This window comes from Phoenix dactylifera, chromosome 1 (assembly GCF_051530095.1).
Source record: "Phoenix dactylifera cultivar Ajwa chromosome 1, Ajwa_hap1_PhDact_Kaust_v1.1, whole genome shotgun sequence".
NCBI classification, from domain to species: Eukaryota; Viridiplantae; Streptophyta; class Magnoliopsida; order Arecales; family Arecaceae; genus Phoenix; species Phoenix dactylifera.
The window spans coordinates 41,634,977-41,653,074 of record NC_143190.1 but is presented as its reverse complement, the minus strand read 5'-3'; the positions used below and the strand labels follow the sequence as shown (position 1 = coordinate 41,653,074).

Sequence of the window (18,098 nt, the reverse complement as noted above, 5' to 3'; positions counted from 1 at the left end):
CTTAAGTGAAATATTTTTTTTTGGCTAGTGAGTATGCATGGTCTAGAAATTCATTCTACTAGAGTAGATGGACCTTTGAAAGTTGATGATAGCTTATTAGTTGGTTCCACTTTACGTTTGAGAGGGTACCTTATGTGGGTTGCTTTTTTTCCAAAATAAGTTTGTGGCATTGTACCAAGGGTTCTCATTAAAATAATGCTTATAAAGATTTTCAAGCATATTGGTTACCTTGATTTGTTAATTAATTAACTACATCAAGGTTAATTAACTACATCAAGGTTATCTAGCAGTTAGAACCTTCACTGTGAATAACACTACTACTCTTATTGAAACTATGACTAGAACAAACTACAAAATATGAAAAGATGACATTGAGCTAGCATTGAATTTGATGGATTTAGATATTGCACTTAGGGATGATTCCCTAGGTTACTAGTGCGAGTACTCCAAAATAAAGCTGCCTATGAAAAGTGGGAGAGAGCGAATTGTTTTAGCTTGATAATCATGAAGAGATCCATATCTGATTCAATTCTAGATGCTATACCTGATAATGATAATACTAGACAATTCTTTGACATCATAAGTAAGAGGTATGTATAATATGGTTACTGTTGTGGTTCAAATTTGGCCCGAGGGTGACCACGCTGGAGGAATCGAGGGAGCCGCCGGCGGTTGGAAGGAGAAGACGGGAGCCACCTCCTGCGCGACTGCCGTACACCTGCACAAAGCCTCACGGTGTTTCCGGTGAGGGCCCTCTAACGATCAAGTTAGAGTGGGATCAATTTAGTCCAGCCAAAAAAAGGGCCCCTTCGAAGTTACCTCACCGAGCTATTTATAATCCTGGTGGAGTGGCCTAGATGGCAAAGGCACTGTCGGCCCTCATCATGAGGGGGCGTGGCTCTGAGCCGGATGGCGCGCAGCTTAGGCTGGTTGGTGGCGTGTAGTACTATCCGTTCTTAAGAACGGTAGGGTGTTGACAGTCACAACAGGGTATGACCGGAGTAATCAAGATGTCGCCTGACTGTTGAAGGCCGGCTATGGAGACATGGCATGATAGTATTGTAATGTAAGACCACGTAGGTGGGCATAGGCGTGCACATGGATGTGGTCGTTGCCGAGGTCGAACTCGTTGAAAGGTTGCATCATGCGTTAGCGAGGTCGGCTTGACGGGTGCTGAGAGCAGCTCGGCTTTTCGGATTCCGAGGTGTGCTCAGTGGAGCGCCCCGAGCTCGAAGGTCAGGGCTTACTGTTGAGGTAGGCGCTCCAAGCTTGGTCGGGGCAGGTCGACGAATATCTGAAGGCACCCCGAGCTTGGTCGGGGGAGTCGGTGAATACTGGAAGGATCTCGAGCTTAGTCGGGGGAGTCGGCGAATATCTGAAGTTAGTGGAGCTTTTGGCGGAGTCTCGAAGTCAAGCTAACTCTGGGCCGAAGTGAAAGTTCAACCGATTTGGCTTTGACGCTTATCGGGCCGAAACTGGGCGGCTTTTTAGTTGTGGGTTGGACGATCCATTTTGCCCCCCATCAGTTACGATGAGGATGGGAGCTAATAGATAAATTAATTATATGAGGTACGATGGTACTGGTGGTGTTAGGGTTTATATCATGAAACTAGAAAGTATTGCATCTAAGATCAATAGTAATGAGATTCCTATCTCTAATAATTTTCTTGTGCATCAAGCTTTTAATTCTCTTCCTGTGCAATTTAGCTAGCTAAAAACTACAAATAGTTTGCAAAGGGATAAATGAAATGCGAACGAACTTATTCTGCTTGTGTTTAAGAGGAAGAAAACTATCTTAGGAAAATGGGTGAGAGTGTTAATTTGGTGTATCAGTCACGCCCTAAGGATCTCACACATAATAAGAAAAAGAAAAATAGTTCCAAAAGAGATGGTTGGACTCACAGTTTTGAAGTAAAATTAGAATTCTAGAGGCCTACAAGCTGCTATTAAGAAAGCTCTCAAGTACTTCTTTTGTAAAAGGAAGGGTCATAAGATATTTGAATGTTTCAAGCATAAAAGATAACTAGAGAAGAAAAAAACCATGCATGTAGATGGTATTGTCTCTAAAAAGTGTTGGGTCACATTTTTAAAGAGAGGATTCAAAAGTTAATTGATGATGAAATTCTGTTTTCGTTTAATTTTGGTGATTTTCATACTTCTGTTGACTGCCTTAGGTCCAAGTTTACGAAATCTAAAAGAAAAGAGTCCACATACAATATTAAACTTTAGAACTCATTCATACATGTATTAGTGGGCCCCTAGATCCTACTATTTATAGTAGTAGGCATTTTATTATTTTCATTGATGACTTTCTAGCTCTGATACCATATGTTGAATTTTATGGTTTGATTTATGGCCTTTTTGTGTTCTAATCTCTTGCATGTGGTCCATAAAATCCAACATAGTGATGTGTAGAAAGTTACTAGGGTTTCTTGCATCTCTTAGTGAGAGTTTAAGGGAGAAAGATAGTATAGCAGCTCTTGAGGAGAACATTTTGGGTGAGGCATCGTTGTGAGAGAAAACCGAACTCATTGTTTAGATCTTTCTTTTTTAAAATAAATTTATTTTTCTCTCTCTAAATTTTTCTTCCACTACTATTGTTTGAATTAATTAGAGATTTTAATAATTCATTATGCGGCAGTGCAAGTGTATGGGCTCTTGTTTCTATGATTCATAAGTGAATCATAATAATCATTGCTCTTATCATCTCTTTCATTGAAATCAAAAAATTGAAGAGCACCAATTATGTTTATTGGAGGTCCTACATCAAGTCTTATTTAGTTGGACAAGATTTGCGGAAGATCGTGAATGGGACCGATACAATTCCTGACAATATAGAAGTATGGAAAGAGAATCAAAGCTTGAATAGCTATGCATATTTTTCAAATCAATGTGGATGAAGATAATTATCAATATATTCAAGATATAGAGGATCCAAAGATAGCACGGGATATTCCTGTGTCTATTTACTCAAAGTCTAATAAGGCTCGGCTTCAATTTTTAGAAAAAAAGATTGGTCCTCTCAAACAAGATATACTTATAATCTTGCAATATTTTCTTAAAGCAAAGAAATTATTTGATGAGCTTGGCATGCCTGATGAAAATTCTCGATATGATGAAAATAAATAGTGGAGATTGTTGATTGATGGCTTCAATAAAGAGTATGATACTTATGGTGGGCTAAATAATTACATTAGCAGAATTGAAAAATATTTTTGATAATAATTTTGAAAATTTAGAAAAAAAGACTCCTTGAAGAATTTGAGAAGAAAAAAATCCTATTTAGAAGAAAAATAATAAATTCAAGGAGAATTGCCATAGACATGGAAAATTTGGTCAAAAAATTTAACCTTGCAAGGTGAAGTCAAATAATCTAACATCGTATCCTCTATATTATGATAATAAGAGTGCTATCTGATTGACGAGAAATCCGTTATTTAACGCAAGAAAATAGAGTATTGAGGTTTATCATCACTTCATTAGAGAGAAAATTGCAGATAAAAAAATTAATTTGTTTTCACTTTCCACAAATGACTATCTAACAGATATTTTTACCAAAGGATGGCGGTTGGGTGGTTTGAAGGTTTAACAGATGACGAAAACCGGTTGGCCAAATTTGGATATCGCGAAAAATATCAGCTCTGGGCATAAGAGCCCAACATGGATATCTAACAATATAGGACGACATATTAATTCGGAAAACATTCTTAGCGCTGATGTAACAAAGGAGTGGTTTAACTGATTCAGAATTAAAGCACAATCATGAGCCTTACATACTACTAGCCAAGGTCAATTATGATGAGGCGGGATCCATCTGCGAACCATTTTACAGAAGGAAACTAAATGGCCCCGCTTAATCCAACTGATCTTTACCAACAAATCAATTCCTCTACTGTCCCATATTGGTGTAATTAGGTTTGCAATAAAGCAGATACATAAATTAATTCATATTATGGCAAAAAGTCAATTCTCTGATCCTATAAACGAAGAAATGAAATTAGTTGATGACTAATTAAATTTTCTACTTAATAAAATAAAAAACATGCCTGCACATTAAAAAAAAAAAAATAAACAATAGCAATTTTCATCTTGTATGACCACAAAATCAAAACATATCAGCATATCTTCTGAATATGACTTGGACTTATTTGGTTTGTAGAAAGGTAAATTTTTCTTTCCATTATGAATAGCGATTGTATGGCCAATCATTGTGGGTATAATGGTAGATGCCCGAGACCAAGTTACTATTATTTCTTTCTCCTCCCTCATGTTGAGTTTTTCAATTTTTCCCGATAAATGATTAGCTACAAAAGGATTTTTTTTTAGTGAACGTGTCACAGCTGATTACTCCTTTTTTTTACATTTTAAAGATTGGCATTCTATGTCTATCTCGATCTAAGTATGGAGGTCAGAATAAATACAATAATGATGAATGGAAAAAAAGAGAAAATCCTTTAGCTAGATAAGGGGCGGATGTAGCCAAGTGGATCAAGGCAGTGGATTGTGAATCCACCATGCACTGGTTCAATTCCCCATTGGGTAGACCTCATACAATAACTGTCCTAGTTCTACCGTATCTTTTGTTTCATTTCTTCTGGAACAATCACAAAAACTTTTTTTATTATGGATCTACTACCAGAAATTCAATGCGTAATCTCAGCATTCAATGTGTATTCCTGAATAATCTAATTTTTCAAAAAAAAAACTAAAATGAATGGTGTTTTCTTTGATGACATAAGTTCTACTTGTAATAAGAATTAGAAGTTTCGGCCGATCGATGTCACAGCTGATGAATCAAGAACTTTCAATTGAACTAAACTAATCCTGTCAATTGGTTTTTTCTTCCCGTCACTCTTGTATGGCTAGATCCAATCTCCTGGTCCCTGCGGAAAGGAAAAAGAATTTCACGTTCTTCCTTTCGGGAAGGGAGGGGCTGGGGACAGGCTAATCATTGACGAACCTTCGCCCACGTCTGTCTCCGAGTCAACTCGCAAACAACGGCGTAGGAGGCTTTCTCAAACCTCCTCTGTTTTCCTCAATTTTTCTTCACCAAAATATTTTTTTTAGAAAACTGATTTTTAAAAATATGATGCTTAGAAAAATGATTTTGGCATGTTTTGTTCACCATGAAATAGTGGTACACCTCAGAATAGCTTATATTTGGTTGAGTATCTACTTTCTTAAAAAAATTACATAAAATATTTATTATACCTTTAATAAAAAGAAGACCTTATTCATGGATTTTGATGGTTTAAAGGTAGTTTGGAAAAAAAGATCCCAACACTAGCCCGTGGAAAAGTAGCTTTTACCAAAAACCGATGCCTTACCACTTGGCTATACTCCATACGGTCGGTCCCTGGGGAGAGGGGGAAGGGAGAAGCAGGGCTCGAAGAAAACGAGCCGTGTATATCGTTTTTCTTTCTCATGCAATATAGAAATCTTATTTTGTATGGAAATGCTATTTTTTTATATCTCTCTATTGAAAACTCTAAATCAAATAAGAATTTTTTTTTTAATTCCTGTTGACCCACTTTTTCTTTTTTTTTCTACGAGCCAAACGAGTCCACAGTTCCATCACCACTCCATCATTTATATCATGCATTGCTTAGCATGAATCTTCTATTTCCCTCATATGTTTGGGACAGAGTATATGCCGATCTTGTTAGAATAATTTCAAAATATGGGCTTACACTGATTGCGTATTTTTGTTTTATAAAATGGGTTAGACGTATGACTCAGAATGATACTATGGTTAAGCCCAATATGATGTGTGATCATTTTATTTTATGGGTTTTTGGTGCACCTTGGATGTATAGGGTTGAGTCCTATTTATTGTGGTACTTTTGGTATGTAGGCCAGGAAACCCAATTAGGGTTTTGGAGCCTTTAATGGGAAGGCTCCTCTATGTTTCCTATATATAGGCTAGGTCCCCCTCTCCTCTCCATAATGGTTGATAGCTTGCCCCATTGACGGCTATCTTTTGTGAGGAGCAAGGAAGGAAAGATCCAGCCGCTATTATTCCAGATAATTGAAGAACGTATTCAATATGTCTTCCGCAGGTATATCCCTTAAACTTGAATACGGTATTATTTGTGATTCTAAATCTTAGCATGTTAAATTAATATGACTAACAATTGGTATCAGAGCCTCCATGCTAGGATTAGAATCCTTCATACACAATTATGATTTCATCTAGACTTACGGATTAATTTTATGCATTGGTGAATGGATCTTCTGCATAAATCTGCGTACAGAGATTTTTCATTGATAATCAAATATCTGATTTGATTTTAATTTAAATTTCTCAGAACATGATTGCATATTGTTTTCGGATTAAAAAAAAAAAAAAAGATTTTCACTGTTCATCTTCTTCCTTTTCTTTCCCGTGAGCTCTTCTTCCATGAAACAAAAAAAAAGGTGGGGGAAGGAGAGGCAAGGCCTCCCTGGACTCGCGTCCGACCTCCCCGGACTCGCGTTCGGCCTCCCCGGGAGGCAGACGGCATGGTCCCGCGGCGTGGGGGCTTTCTTCCGGCCACCCCACGGCCGACCGCAGGCCGTGGGGGCCTCTTGGCGTGGGGCTTTCTTCCGGCCACCCCACGGCCGGCCGCTGGCCGTGGGGGCCTCTCGGCATCGGGGGTTTTCTTCCGGCCACCCCACGGCCGGCCGCAGGCCGTGGGGGCCTCGCAGAGTTGGGGGTTTTCTCCCGGGCCACCCCACAGCCGGCCGCGCGGCGGCCCGGGGAGCCTCGCCGGCCGCTCGCAGTGGCCGGCGTGGGTGGCGGCCATGGGTGGCAGCCGCGGGCTGCCACCATGGGACAGCCACGGGCTGCTTCCCACACAAAAAAAAAGGAAGGGGAACAGCGGCGGCCAGAGGAAGAAGAAAGGTCAAAAAAAAAAAAAAAAAAAAAGGGATTTAGGGTTTTTCCCTTGATTGGGCTTGGTCCTACTAAGCCTAACCTGAATAGGTCCATAATTGCAAGTTGGGCCCTTTTATTTAGTCAGCCCATGTTTATTTCATTTTGCATTTTAATGGACCAGAATGGGTCCATGGTTGCAGGTTGGGCTCTTTTATAAACCAGCCCAATTTTATTTAATGGACCATAATGAATTTTGGACCCGGGCTAAGAGTTAGTAACCCATTTAATTATTGTTTAAATACTGAATAATTTGAATTAGGCCCTCATGCATATTAATTATTAAATTGTTAAATTTTGGACATTTCTTGCTATCATATATGCCTTGAATTTTGTGAGTAACATTTTTTGTTTAAATCACATGTGATTTTGATTATGATTATAGCATGTTTAATGGTTATGATTTTGTCACATAACTATTATTTTGTGATTAAAATTTGTTGGGCATAAAGACTATCCTTATTTTCCCATTAAGAGAATATTTTGAAATTGAAGTGGGTGGTAGTCACCAAAGTGGCACATTCACTGATATTTATCTGATTTTCTTAACAAAAAAAAAGGAGGGTAGCATTGCATTTTGCCAAATCATTGAATGCAATATCTTGCCCGAAGGTGTTATTGTGTATGATGATTTGGAAAAATGACATGAAGTGATTAATGGGATTGCATTAGCTTAGAATCATTCTTCTGCCCAAAGGTGATGGTGTTTCGAAAGCTGATGTGATTTTGTTAATTAGCTTCATGATATGTTTTAAGAGTACCTTATAGCGTATTGTGTTGTTAGCCCAAAGGCGACTCTACAATGATGCACCGAGGCTCTTACCGTAATTAGACTTATATGTTTTTTCAAGTTGATTACGGACTATCTAATTAATAGCCCAAGTTGATTAGATAGATATGTTATCATCCATTGATTGCATGCATCACTTTTGGATGATATTAAATAAAATATGTCGTTTCCGCAGTCTTGAATGCCTCTTCCCTATCAAGCCAATTGTCTGCTGTTCAAACCTTGACTGGAAACGAGACATAGACATAGCACTGGGTCTCTTGGGTTTAGATTTTGCTTTGGAGGAGCAGCCTTCAAAACCAACAGATAAGAGCACTATCGAATACAAGGCTGAGTATGTCAAATGGGAAAGAGCTAACAGGCTATGTTTGAAGATTATCAAGCGTTCCATATCTGATTCCATTATGGGTGCTATACCGGACCACGACAATGCTAAGAATTTTTTGGATGCTATAGGACAGCGATTTGTTGAGTCCGATAAGGCTGAGACTGGGGACCTAATGGATAAATTTATGAATATGAAATATGATGGTGTTTGTGGAGTTAGGGAGTACATCATGAAAATGCTGCACATAAGTTCTAAATTGGAAGCCCTCAAAGTTCCCATTGCAGAGCCTTTTCTTATCTATCATATTCTTAATAGCCTTCCTAGCCAGTTTAATCAGCTTAAAGTTGCTTATAATGCCCAGCGTGACAAATGGGATTTGAATAATTTGATTGCTGTGTGTGCCCAAGAGGAGTATAGAATACGTCGTGAGACTGTTGAAACTGTGCAACTGACGCATCAGCCTTCTCAAAACAAGAGGTCTTCTCATAATCGTAAGGGCAAGTTCCATAAGGGCAACAAACCTCACTACAATCAGCAGAACAAAGGATCTGGTGGGCAGACTTCTGGTGGTCCTAAAGGAATTATGAAAAAGAATGACAAATGTAAATTCTGCAAAAAGAATGGTCATTGGCAGAAGGATTGCTTTAAGTTTAAGGCTTGGTTGGAGAAGAAGAAGACTTCATCAGGTATCTCCTTGGTTTTGGTTTGTTTTGAGTCTTATTTGATAGATGTACCTTTAAATTCTTGGTGGATAGACTCTGGTGCAAGTATTCATATCACTAATTCCTTACAGGGATTAATAAGGAGACGGAGGCCAAGTGAGAATGAAGTGAACCTATGCGTTGGAAATGGAGTTCAAGTTAAAGTTGAGTTTATAGGAGCAGTGAAGTTATCCTTGGAGTCTGGTTTTTCTCTTATTTTGGAAAATATATTTTTTGTACTGACGATGAGACGGAATTTAATTTCTGTGTCAAAGCTTGATCAGACTGGATTTTCTTTTAAATTTAGTAATGGAATGATTGAACTATTTTATGACTCTCGTATGGTTGGACATGGCATTTTGTGTGATGGTTTATACAAATTGATTTTGGCTCCTGTTGATGAAATCTCTTGTGTTACTAAAGTTGGAAAGAAAAGGGCTTTAATTAGTGAATCATCCTCTATATTATGGCATAAGCGTTTATGGCACATTTCAAGAGAGCGAATGGAGAGATTGATGAAAGTTGAGATTCTACCCTCTCTAAATTTTTCGGATTTTGACACTTGCATAGATTGCATAAGAGGAAAGCTGACTAAAACTACAAGAAAGGGATCCACTAGAAGCGATGGTCCTTTGGATCTAATTCACACCGATATTAGTGGACCGTTACCTTCTACTATATGTGGGAACAAATATTTTATAACCTTCATTAATGATTTCTCACGTTATGGTTATGTTTACTTAATTAATGATAAATCCCTCGCTCTTGAAAATTCAAGATATTTAAAATGGAAGTTGAAAAACAATGTGAGAAAAGTATCAAAGTTGTGAGATCTGACCGTGGTGGTGAATACTATGGTAAGTATGACGAGTCTGGTCAGAACATGGGTGATTTTGCAAGATTTTTACAGCAAAGTGGGATAGTCCCTTAATACACAATGCCAGGAACACCTGAGCAAAATGGTGTTTCTGAAAGGCGTAATCGGACTCTAAAGGATATAGTCAGGAGTATGATGAGTAGAACAAATTTGCTAGAATTCTTATGGGGTGAAGCATTGAAATCTGCCATGTACATTCTGAACAGGGTTCCTAGTAAAGCTGTTGAGAAAACTCCTTTTGAATTATGGACAGGTCGTAAACCCAGTTTAGCCCATTTAAAGTTTGGGGCTGCCCAGCTGAGATTAGGATTTATAATCCTTATGAAAAGAAATTAGACCCCAAATCCACACCTGGTTTTTTCATTGGGTATCCAGATAGATCAAAAGGCTACAAGTTCTATTGTTCTAATCGTGGCACCAGAATTGTTGAGTCCATTACAGCAAAATTTTTAGAAATAATGTTGGTAATAGTGAGAGCTCCGTGTTAAATAAAATTTTTGCTGAACCGGATCAAGTTGTGGTTCTAATTCCTGTTGTACAAGAAAAAGTTATTTCTCAGCCAATTACAATAGTTAATGAAGAACCTGAGCATCAAGAAGAACTTCACGTTCCTCCTCCAACACCAGTAGAGTCATTTTCTGAACCACAAGTTAGGAGATCACAAAGGGAAAGAAAATCTGCCTTGCCTAATGACTATATTGTCTACTTACTGGAGAGTGATTTTAATATTGGGCATAATATTGATCCTGTTTCTTTTAATGAAGCATTAACAAGACCTGACTCAGATAAATGGCTGAATGCCATGGAAGATGAAATGCTTTCTATGAAGAGAAATAAAGTTTAAGAACTTGTTGAACTTCCACCACATGTTAAGGCTATAGGTTGCAAATGGGTTTACAAATCCAAGTTAGACTCAAAAGGGGATGTTGAACGACAAAAGGCTAGACTGGTTGCCAAAGGGTTCACTAAGCGAGAGGGCATTGACTATAATGAGACTTTTTCACCGGTTTCATCCAAGGATTCCTTTAGAATTATCATGGCACTTGTAGCACACTATAATTTGGAGCTTCATCAAATGGATGTTAAGACAGCGTTTTTAAATGGAGATCTCTATGAAGAAGTTTACATGAGGCAACCTGAAGGTTTTGTCGTAGAGGAAAAGAAAAATTTAGTGTGTAAGTTGAACAAATCCATATATGGACTCAAGCAAGCATCCCGACAATGGTATTTGAAATTTGATGAAGTTGTGACTTCTCTTGGTTTTGTTGAAAATACAGTGGACCAATGCATTTATCTCAAGATCAGTGGGAGAAAATTCATTTTTCTTGTTTTGTATGTGGATGATATTTTACTTGCCAGCAGTGACCTAGGGTTACTTCATGAGACAAAGAAAATGTTATCTGCTAATTTTGAAATGAAAGATCTTGGAGAAGCTTCCTTTGTACTTGGAATTGAGATACAGCGTGATAGAGACTGTGGCTTGTTGGGACTTTCACAGAAGACATACATACGACGCATCCTAGAGAGGTTCAATATGCAAAATTGTGCACCCGGTGATGTACCTATAGTAAAAGGGGATAAGTTTAGCGAAGCCCAGTGTCCAAGAAATGAACTTGAAAGAGAATCTTTGAAGAACATACCCTATGCAAGTGCTGTAGGGAGCTTGATGTATGCTCAAGTTTGCACTAGACCTGACATAGCCTATGCAGTAAGCGTCCTTAGTAGATTTCAATCGAATCCAGGACATGAGCATTGGAAAGCAGCTAAGAAAGTTATGAGATATTTGAAAAAGACTGAAGGTTATATGCTTACCTTTCAGCGTACAGATCATCTTGAGGTGGTAGGCTACTCAGATTCTGATTTTGCAGGATGTCAAGATGATCTGAAGTCAACTTCAGGTTATGTTTTTATGATGGCTGGTGGTGCTATTTCTTGGAAAAACGTTAAGCAAACTCTAGTGGCTTCTTCTACTATGCAGGCTGAATTTGTGGCATGTTATGGAGCTACGGTCCAAGCCATTTGGTTAAGGAATTTTATTTCTGGACTAAAAGTTGTTGATTCCATCTCGAGACCAATTACCATCTACTGTGATAATAGTGCAGCGGTGTTCTTTTCAAAGAATAACAAGAGTTCTGGTGGCTCTAAGCATATAGACATCAAGTACTTGGTAGTCAGAGATAAAGTTAAAGAAGGGCAGACAAAAATAGAGCATATAAATACAGAGGTAATGATTGCAGACCCATTGACTAAAGGACTCGCACCGAAAGTCTTTAAGACACATATTGCCAATATGGGCATTGTGGAAACTTTTGATATTTTGGGTTAGTGGGAGTTATTTATGTAAAAGAACTACGTTTTGGCTTGATCCTCTTTACGAGGTACGTAGGCAACCCATATGCTTCGGGTACAGCCTCTTCCAATTATAAAAAAAATATTTATCTTCCTATTTATAATTCTGTATTTTGTGCACAGAAATTATAATTATGTTTGATCATGCATTGCACATATGTCTTTTATTATGATATCATTTTGATCTCGAGATATAATGCATAAAGACATGATGTGAGTCTCTTTTGAGACATATGGCTTCTTTTGAAGTATTTATGAGGACCGATATGAATTAGCACACCTTTGATCACATTTTGGTGCTAATTTTATACTACATACCACCACATTGGTTGGAGGATGGGGATCCATGTCGATAAGGATGTTAGCATTTGTAGCTGTGGAGTGGTCTTACATCGATTAAATGGTGTAACGACTTCCATGCTCAATGTTGATGTTCTTGTTGGACCGGATCATGTATCCAAGGTGATTATCATTTGAGCTATATGTGTGGCCACTTTTGTAGTCTAACCCGAGAGTCGTTTTCAAAACAAAGTTTTTAAATTAATATGACAATCCGTGTTCGCCCAAGTGGGAGAATGTTAGAATAATTTCAAAATATGGGCTTACACTGATTGCGTATTTTTGTTTTATAAAATGGGTTAGACGTATGACTCAGAATGGTACTATGGTTAAGCCCAATATGATGTGTGATCATTTTATTTTATGGGCTTTTGGTGCACCTTGGATGTATAGGATTGAGTCCTATTTATTGTGGTACTTTTGGTATGTAGGCCAGGAAACCCAATTAGGGTTTTGGAGCCTTTAATGGGAAGGCTCCTCTATGTTTCCTATATATAGGCTAGGTCCCCCTCTCCTCTCCATAATGGTTGATAGCTTGCCCCATTGACGGCTATCTTTTGTGAGGAGCAAGGAAGGGAAGATCCAGCCGTTATTATTCCAGGTGATTGAAGAACGTATTCAATATGTCTTCCGCCGGTATATCCCTTAAACTTGAATACGGTATTATTTGTAATTCTAAATCTTAGCATGTTAAATTAATATGACTAACCGATCTTATAGTCAAACAGAGATGTCCTAGGGAAACCAAACTGTGAGACCCAGGTAAGGCTGTGAGACATCCTACAGAGTGAGATTTCTCACTTGAGAATCTTGCATATTGTTTTTTGAAATGCGTTGGCATCCATTTCTAGGCGCGCCACATCTCTTCAACTAGAGCTGCACTGCTCTGTTCTTCTTTCTGCGGGTCGGCCGGGGTTAATGGAAAAGGACTCAGGCCGATCCACCGGTCGGTTATAGTTTAGACTAGCGAACGCTGAGCTCCCCGGTCACGTCCAAATCCGAAAGCCAGTAGGACTCCACGCATGCAAGTCACGAGCGGACTGGCCCCACCGTACCGCCTCACAAAAGGCAAACCAACTGACGCCACGTCACGATGCCCGATATTTTAGAAGGGCATAGGGCCCACTTCCACGCACCAGCCAGCCGTCCATCTCTTAACCTTTTCCTCTCCACTTGCCTTTTTTTCCTAAAGTAGGCCAGAGCAGAACCCTCCACTCTCATCATACCTCTCTCTCTCTCTCTCTCTCTCTCTCTCTCTCTCTCTCTCTGCCTCTGTGTTTGTGTCTGCAAAAGCTCAAATCATAGAGGAGCCACCGTTCAACCTCTTGCAAGTAAGTTTGAGGGTTTTTTTTTGGAAACAAAGTTTTAGGTATCTATAGCTCCATATATAAAGTTGATTTTTGATTTCTTTTCTCCGTAGAGGGAAGCATGATTATAAAAAATTTCCTCTTCTGGTTTGATTGTTCTATATACTAATGGCTCCGAAAGCTGCTCATATGCTTTTGATTCCTCTGTTTCTCATCTTTTCTTATTTTCCTGAGGAGTCCTTTTTTTTTTTGGAGAGCTCTTAAGGTTCTTCAGTGATATCTATAAATTGCACATAATTGATGTTCTTTAGTATTTATTCTAAGTGGAGGTGGAAATATTATATTTTGTTTTTTTGGCATCATGGTATTTTGCATCAACATATCAGGTCTTTTCTGTGGTTTGGGTTTCTTGTGTTGCAGGGGTGTGGATAAGATCCAAAAATAGGTAGCTATACCATCAAGAGATCATGCTGGGTAAGGGGGTCAATATGTTTTATTGATCTTCCATTTTAGTTACCTGAATACTAGAATATTGGATCCAGCAAAATTAAGCCTCTTCTGGATTTTCCTGTAGAAGAAGCACAGTAGGTTTTACCTTAGAATTTATAGGGCTTAAGGAGAGTAATACCTGAGGGATACTAAGCTCAGTCCTGCTACAATACATCCGAGGATAGCATGCCGGCTGTAATAATTCAAGACATCTCCTATCCTACCAAATCAAATACAGTAGAATTTGCATGCTTAAACTATTTATTAGTTAATTTATTTATCAATCATAGCATTACCTACCATGTAACGTATCAATGAAATATAATAAAATTAAATTCTGGTGCTATATATAGCAACCAAAATAGCATCAAGTTGCAAGTTGATTTCGATTTGATCTCAATCAGATTGTCATATACTACAAAATTAATAAGCCATGCGTGCATCGTTTATGGCAGGAACCTTTATTGTATTGCGATGGTTAAGGAGGTTTTAATTGCGTCCACACCTTATCTACAAATCATTTGATTAGTCTACTTATGACGGTAGAGCATTTTGAAATAAAAATAAAAACACACAAAATAGGTCTCTTGTCTTAAATCAAAGGCCAGAGATAATTGTGTAATAGATTTATAATCACATTCTGTATCACTCTCAAAAGAAAAGTTGAACTGATTATATTATTAATCACCAATAGGAGATCATCATAAGAATGTGTTATGATCATTTATAAATCCTTTTCTGTGTTTGTTAATTACATGCATGCACATAATTATATTGTAATGAACAATGTTTGACAAATGTATTAATTTAAGAATTCTCGTCAACAAAACTTATCAGCCATTTAGCTGCCCACATTTGAATTTGCGAGCTCACATAAGAATTGTAGGTCGATTGCGAAGATTATTCTTGTTATGAGCCATGACAGCATTTCTTTATACGAGTGCACTTAAAACATTATCAAACAAATCTAGCAGTGAAAAAGGCATATCCAATCTCACATAGGTAGATGGAATCCAAGCCTCCATCAAGTACTCCCCCTTCGCTTATCGTTGCAAATGCAACGGAAACCACATTTTTATCTTTTAGTATGTGAGAACCTGAAAATACAACAAAGGGGAAAGCGGCTTCATCATCACAAAAGATGCCTCCAATCATTATAAAAAGAATAAAATATTCTATTACTTCGTTTTACGCCGACACCAACCCCATCATACCTTGTCATCCAAAGGAGCACCCCAAAAAAAAAAAGGGAAAAAAAGCATTCACGTCATTCTTTTTATCTAACAAGGGCTTTTTGTGGGAACAATACAGGACCTATTCCTCCAGCGGATCGATGACCTCCCACTACCCGTCAGACCTCGATTCCTCCGCCGCGGGCTCCGCCGCCTCCACTCCGGTGTCCGGCAACCCCCGGCAACCACCCCCGTCCCGGTGGCAACTCGATGACCCCTCCGCCCCCCGCGTCCGCCTCATGTGCAGCTTTGGCGGCCGCATCCTCCCCCGCCCCCACGACCACCTGCTCCGCTACGTCGGCGGAGACACCCGCATCGTCGCCGTCCCCCGCTCCATCACCTTCTCTGCCCTCCTGTCCAAGCTCTCCAAGCTTGCTGGCGGCGACCCCCACCTACTCGCTGTCAGGTACCAGCTCCCCAACGAGGACCTCGACGCCCTCATCTCCGTCTCCTCCGACGAGGACGTCGAGAATATGATGGACGAGTACGACCGCCTCTCCGTCTCCTCCCCAGGCGGCGGCGCCGCCGCCTCCTCAAGGACCCCTCGCCTCCGCCTCTTCCTCTTCTCCCCCTCCGACCCTTCTTCCGGCCATTTCGGCTCCGTCATCGACGGCCCCGGCCCCGCCCGCCACCACTGGTTCGTCGACGCGCTCAACGGCCTCGAGCGCAGCCGCTCCGAGGCCTCCTCCGTCGTCTCCGAGGTCCCGGACTACCTCTTCGGCCTCGAGACCAACTCGGACGAGCCGGCGCCTACATACAAAACCCGGACGGCCTACGAGAACGCCTCGGACCCCGGTTCGCCCGCTCCCGCCACGCCATCCCCTCACTACCGCTCCGCCTCGTCCGCACCACCCATCCCGCCGGTCAAGACGAAACCGGACGGCGAGGAAAATCGGGACGTTCCGGTCGAACCGCAGGTCAACCAGCCGGGAGGATACGTCAGCAACCCAGCCTGGCAGTACATGCCTGAGCCGGTTCCGGCTTACTTTGTGCCTGGTCCGGTCAGTGGAGGGAGCTTGTCGGTCGGGCCGGTTGCTATGCCCGCTCCATACCTTCACCCTGTAGCACCAATGCCTGGAGGACAAATTCCGGTCGGGTATCAGCAACCGGTTCACCGGGTCATGGCTAATGCAGTTCACGCTGGTACGGTTTACGTGGACGGTCCACCGACGGGACGGCCGGCGGTGACCGAGGGGTACAAGTATCCAGTGGGGGCCAGTGGGTATGACGTGCCGGCAGGCGGAGGTTTGATGAGGTATCCTGGGGCGACCCCGGTGTATCCAACGGCGGGGATTTCTCCAGTCGGAGGAGACTCCTCCGGTTCCAGCGGGAGAATTGGAAGGGCTTCCCAGTAGCATTTTATGGTCAGAGTGTTCCTTATTCTGTTCTTTGGTGATTTTCTTTTTATTTTTTGGGGTAAACAAGTAACTATGTGGTGATGGATGTATTGGTTATATGCTTCTATTTTCTTTGTTTATTGTAAGCAAATATCTAATGTATGGAGAACTGATTGTAAATCAATATAAATATTAATAAATACTATGATATAATATTGATTAAATTTTTAATAAAATGAATCGCGTTAGAAGCATCAGTGGCGCATTCTTAACAAAGCTTCTGTATTTTGTTCCAATTGTACAATGATAATTCCTTGCTTCTACTAAAGTGAGAGCTAAATACGATGGAATTCTTTTTTTTTTCAGAAAAAATATATAGTTCAATGTTAAATGGACTTTGAGATTACCATTTGCTCACTTGGTTGTTGATATTCCTATGGCAAACGAATGCCTATTATGCTCATTTGATCTAACGGGCGGTTCCTAGGTGACCTCCCAGTTCGGCTTAACAAAGAACAACACCATGTTACATACATCGCTACGTTACTATTGAAAGCCCCTGGCGCTTCCGGGGCCCTTTAGGAGTGCTGGCCAAGCCGAAGGCCAAATCTATCGCACCAGCTTAAAGGAAGGATCATCCGATCAGGATCACTTTTTTTTTTTGGTTGAAAACGAAAGTATCATACATAACGTGTACAGACACAGCTAAGAAAATCAAAAATAGTACATCATGGAGTGCACGGAGCAATGCTATAAAGCTCTCAGCATGGACAATTCTCTTACCAGGTGGCTGAAGAGGATTGGTGCAACTTAAGGATTTATCGTCAATCATGGCAGGCCAATTTGATGGACGGTGACGTGCAATTCATCAATATCCCCAAGCATTTTCCTTCCACCAATCACCAATGAAGGGTCGCTGGCAACGAATAATTTGAGATGCGCCAACTGATGCCACATGGCAAGAGAACTAATCATGTGCGTATATCAGGAGCCCCTAATTTAAGTCATTGGACCACCATAAACAAGTTGCAACGCATCAACATAACAACCACCGAATCAACTTCCACTCTGGAAGGCATAACTAGCATAAATTCTTATCTACGAGAGCATGATGCCATGAGTATATGAATGTGGTTCTTCTTTCCTTAGCCAATCATTAGATTTTTTTATGCACAGATCTCAAAGTACTCTAAACTCCATTATCCATTCATCTGCATGGATGATTAATGGCCGCTAGGCCCTATTGGTATTTGTTTTGGGCAAAAAAAAAAGGACCAGGCCTGCAATGACCATGGTTTTATACAAAGACATAACATCCATATTTGTATTTGTGTTGTTCCTATAAATGATTTTGAGCTTCAACTTTTTTAATCAATCTTCTCTCCAATAGAATTTGTATCGTTTAAAAAAATGACTCCCAGAGTTCTCCACTTTTG

The 18,098-nt window shown here is 40.1% G+C and overlaps 2 protein-coding genes across 2 annotated transcripts; both read left to right on the top strand.

Annotated features, from left to right (window-relative positions):
• The first annotated feature begins 504 nt into the window (after nucleotides 1–504).
• On the top strand, nucleotides 505–8,974 carry LOC148715466 (uncharacterized). The gene is made up of 3 exons (XM_088715377.2): nucleotides 505–590; nucleotides 7,879–8,717; nucleotides 8,825–8,974. The coding sequence occupies exons 1-3, from the start codon at nucleotides 505–507 to the stop codon at nucleotides 8,851–8,853; spliced, it is 954 nt and encodes a 317-aa protein (XP_088571503.2). The 3' UTR covers nucleotides 8,854–8,974.
• Nucleotides 8,975–13,485: 4,511 nt separating this feature from the next.
• On the top strand, nucleotides 13,486–16,898 carry LOC103723654 (uncharacterized). The gene is made up of 2 exons (XM_008814628.6): nucleotides 13,486–13,628; nucleotides 15,405–16,898. The coding sequence occupies exon 2, from the start codon at nucleotides 15,427–15,429 to the stop codon at nucleotides 16,678–16,680; it is 1,254 nt and encodes a 417-aa protein (XP_008812850.4). The 5' UTR covers nucleotides 13,486–13,628; nucleotides 15,405–15,426; the 3' UTR covers nucleotides 16,681–16,898.
• Nucleotides 16,899–18,098: the final 1,200 nt, after the last annotated feature.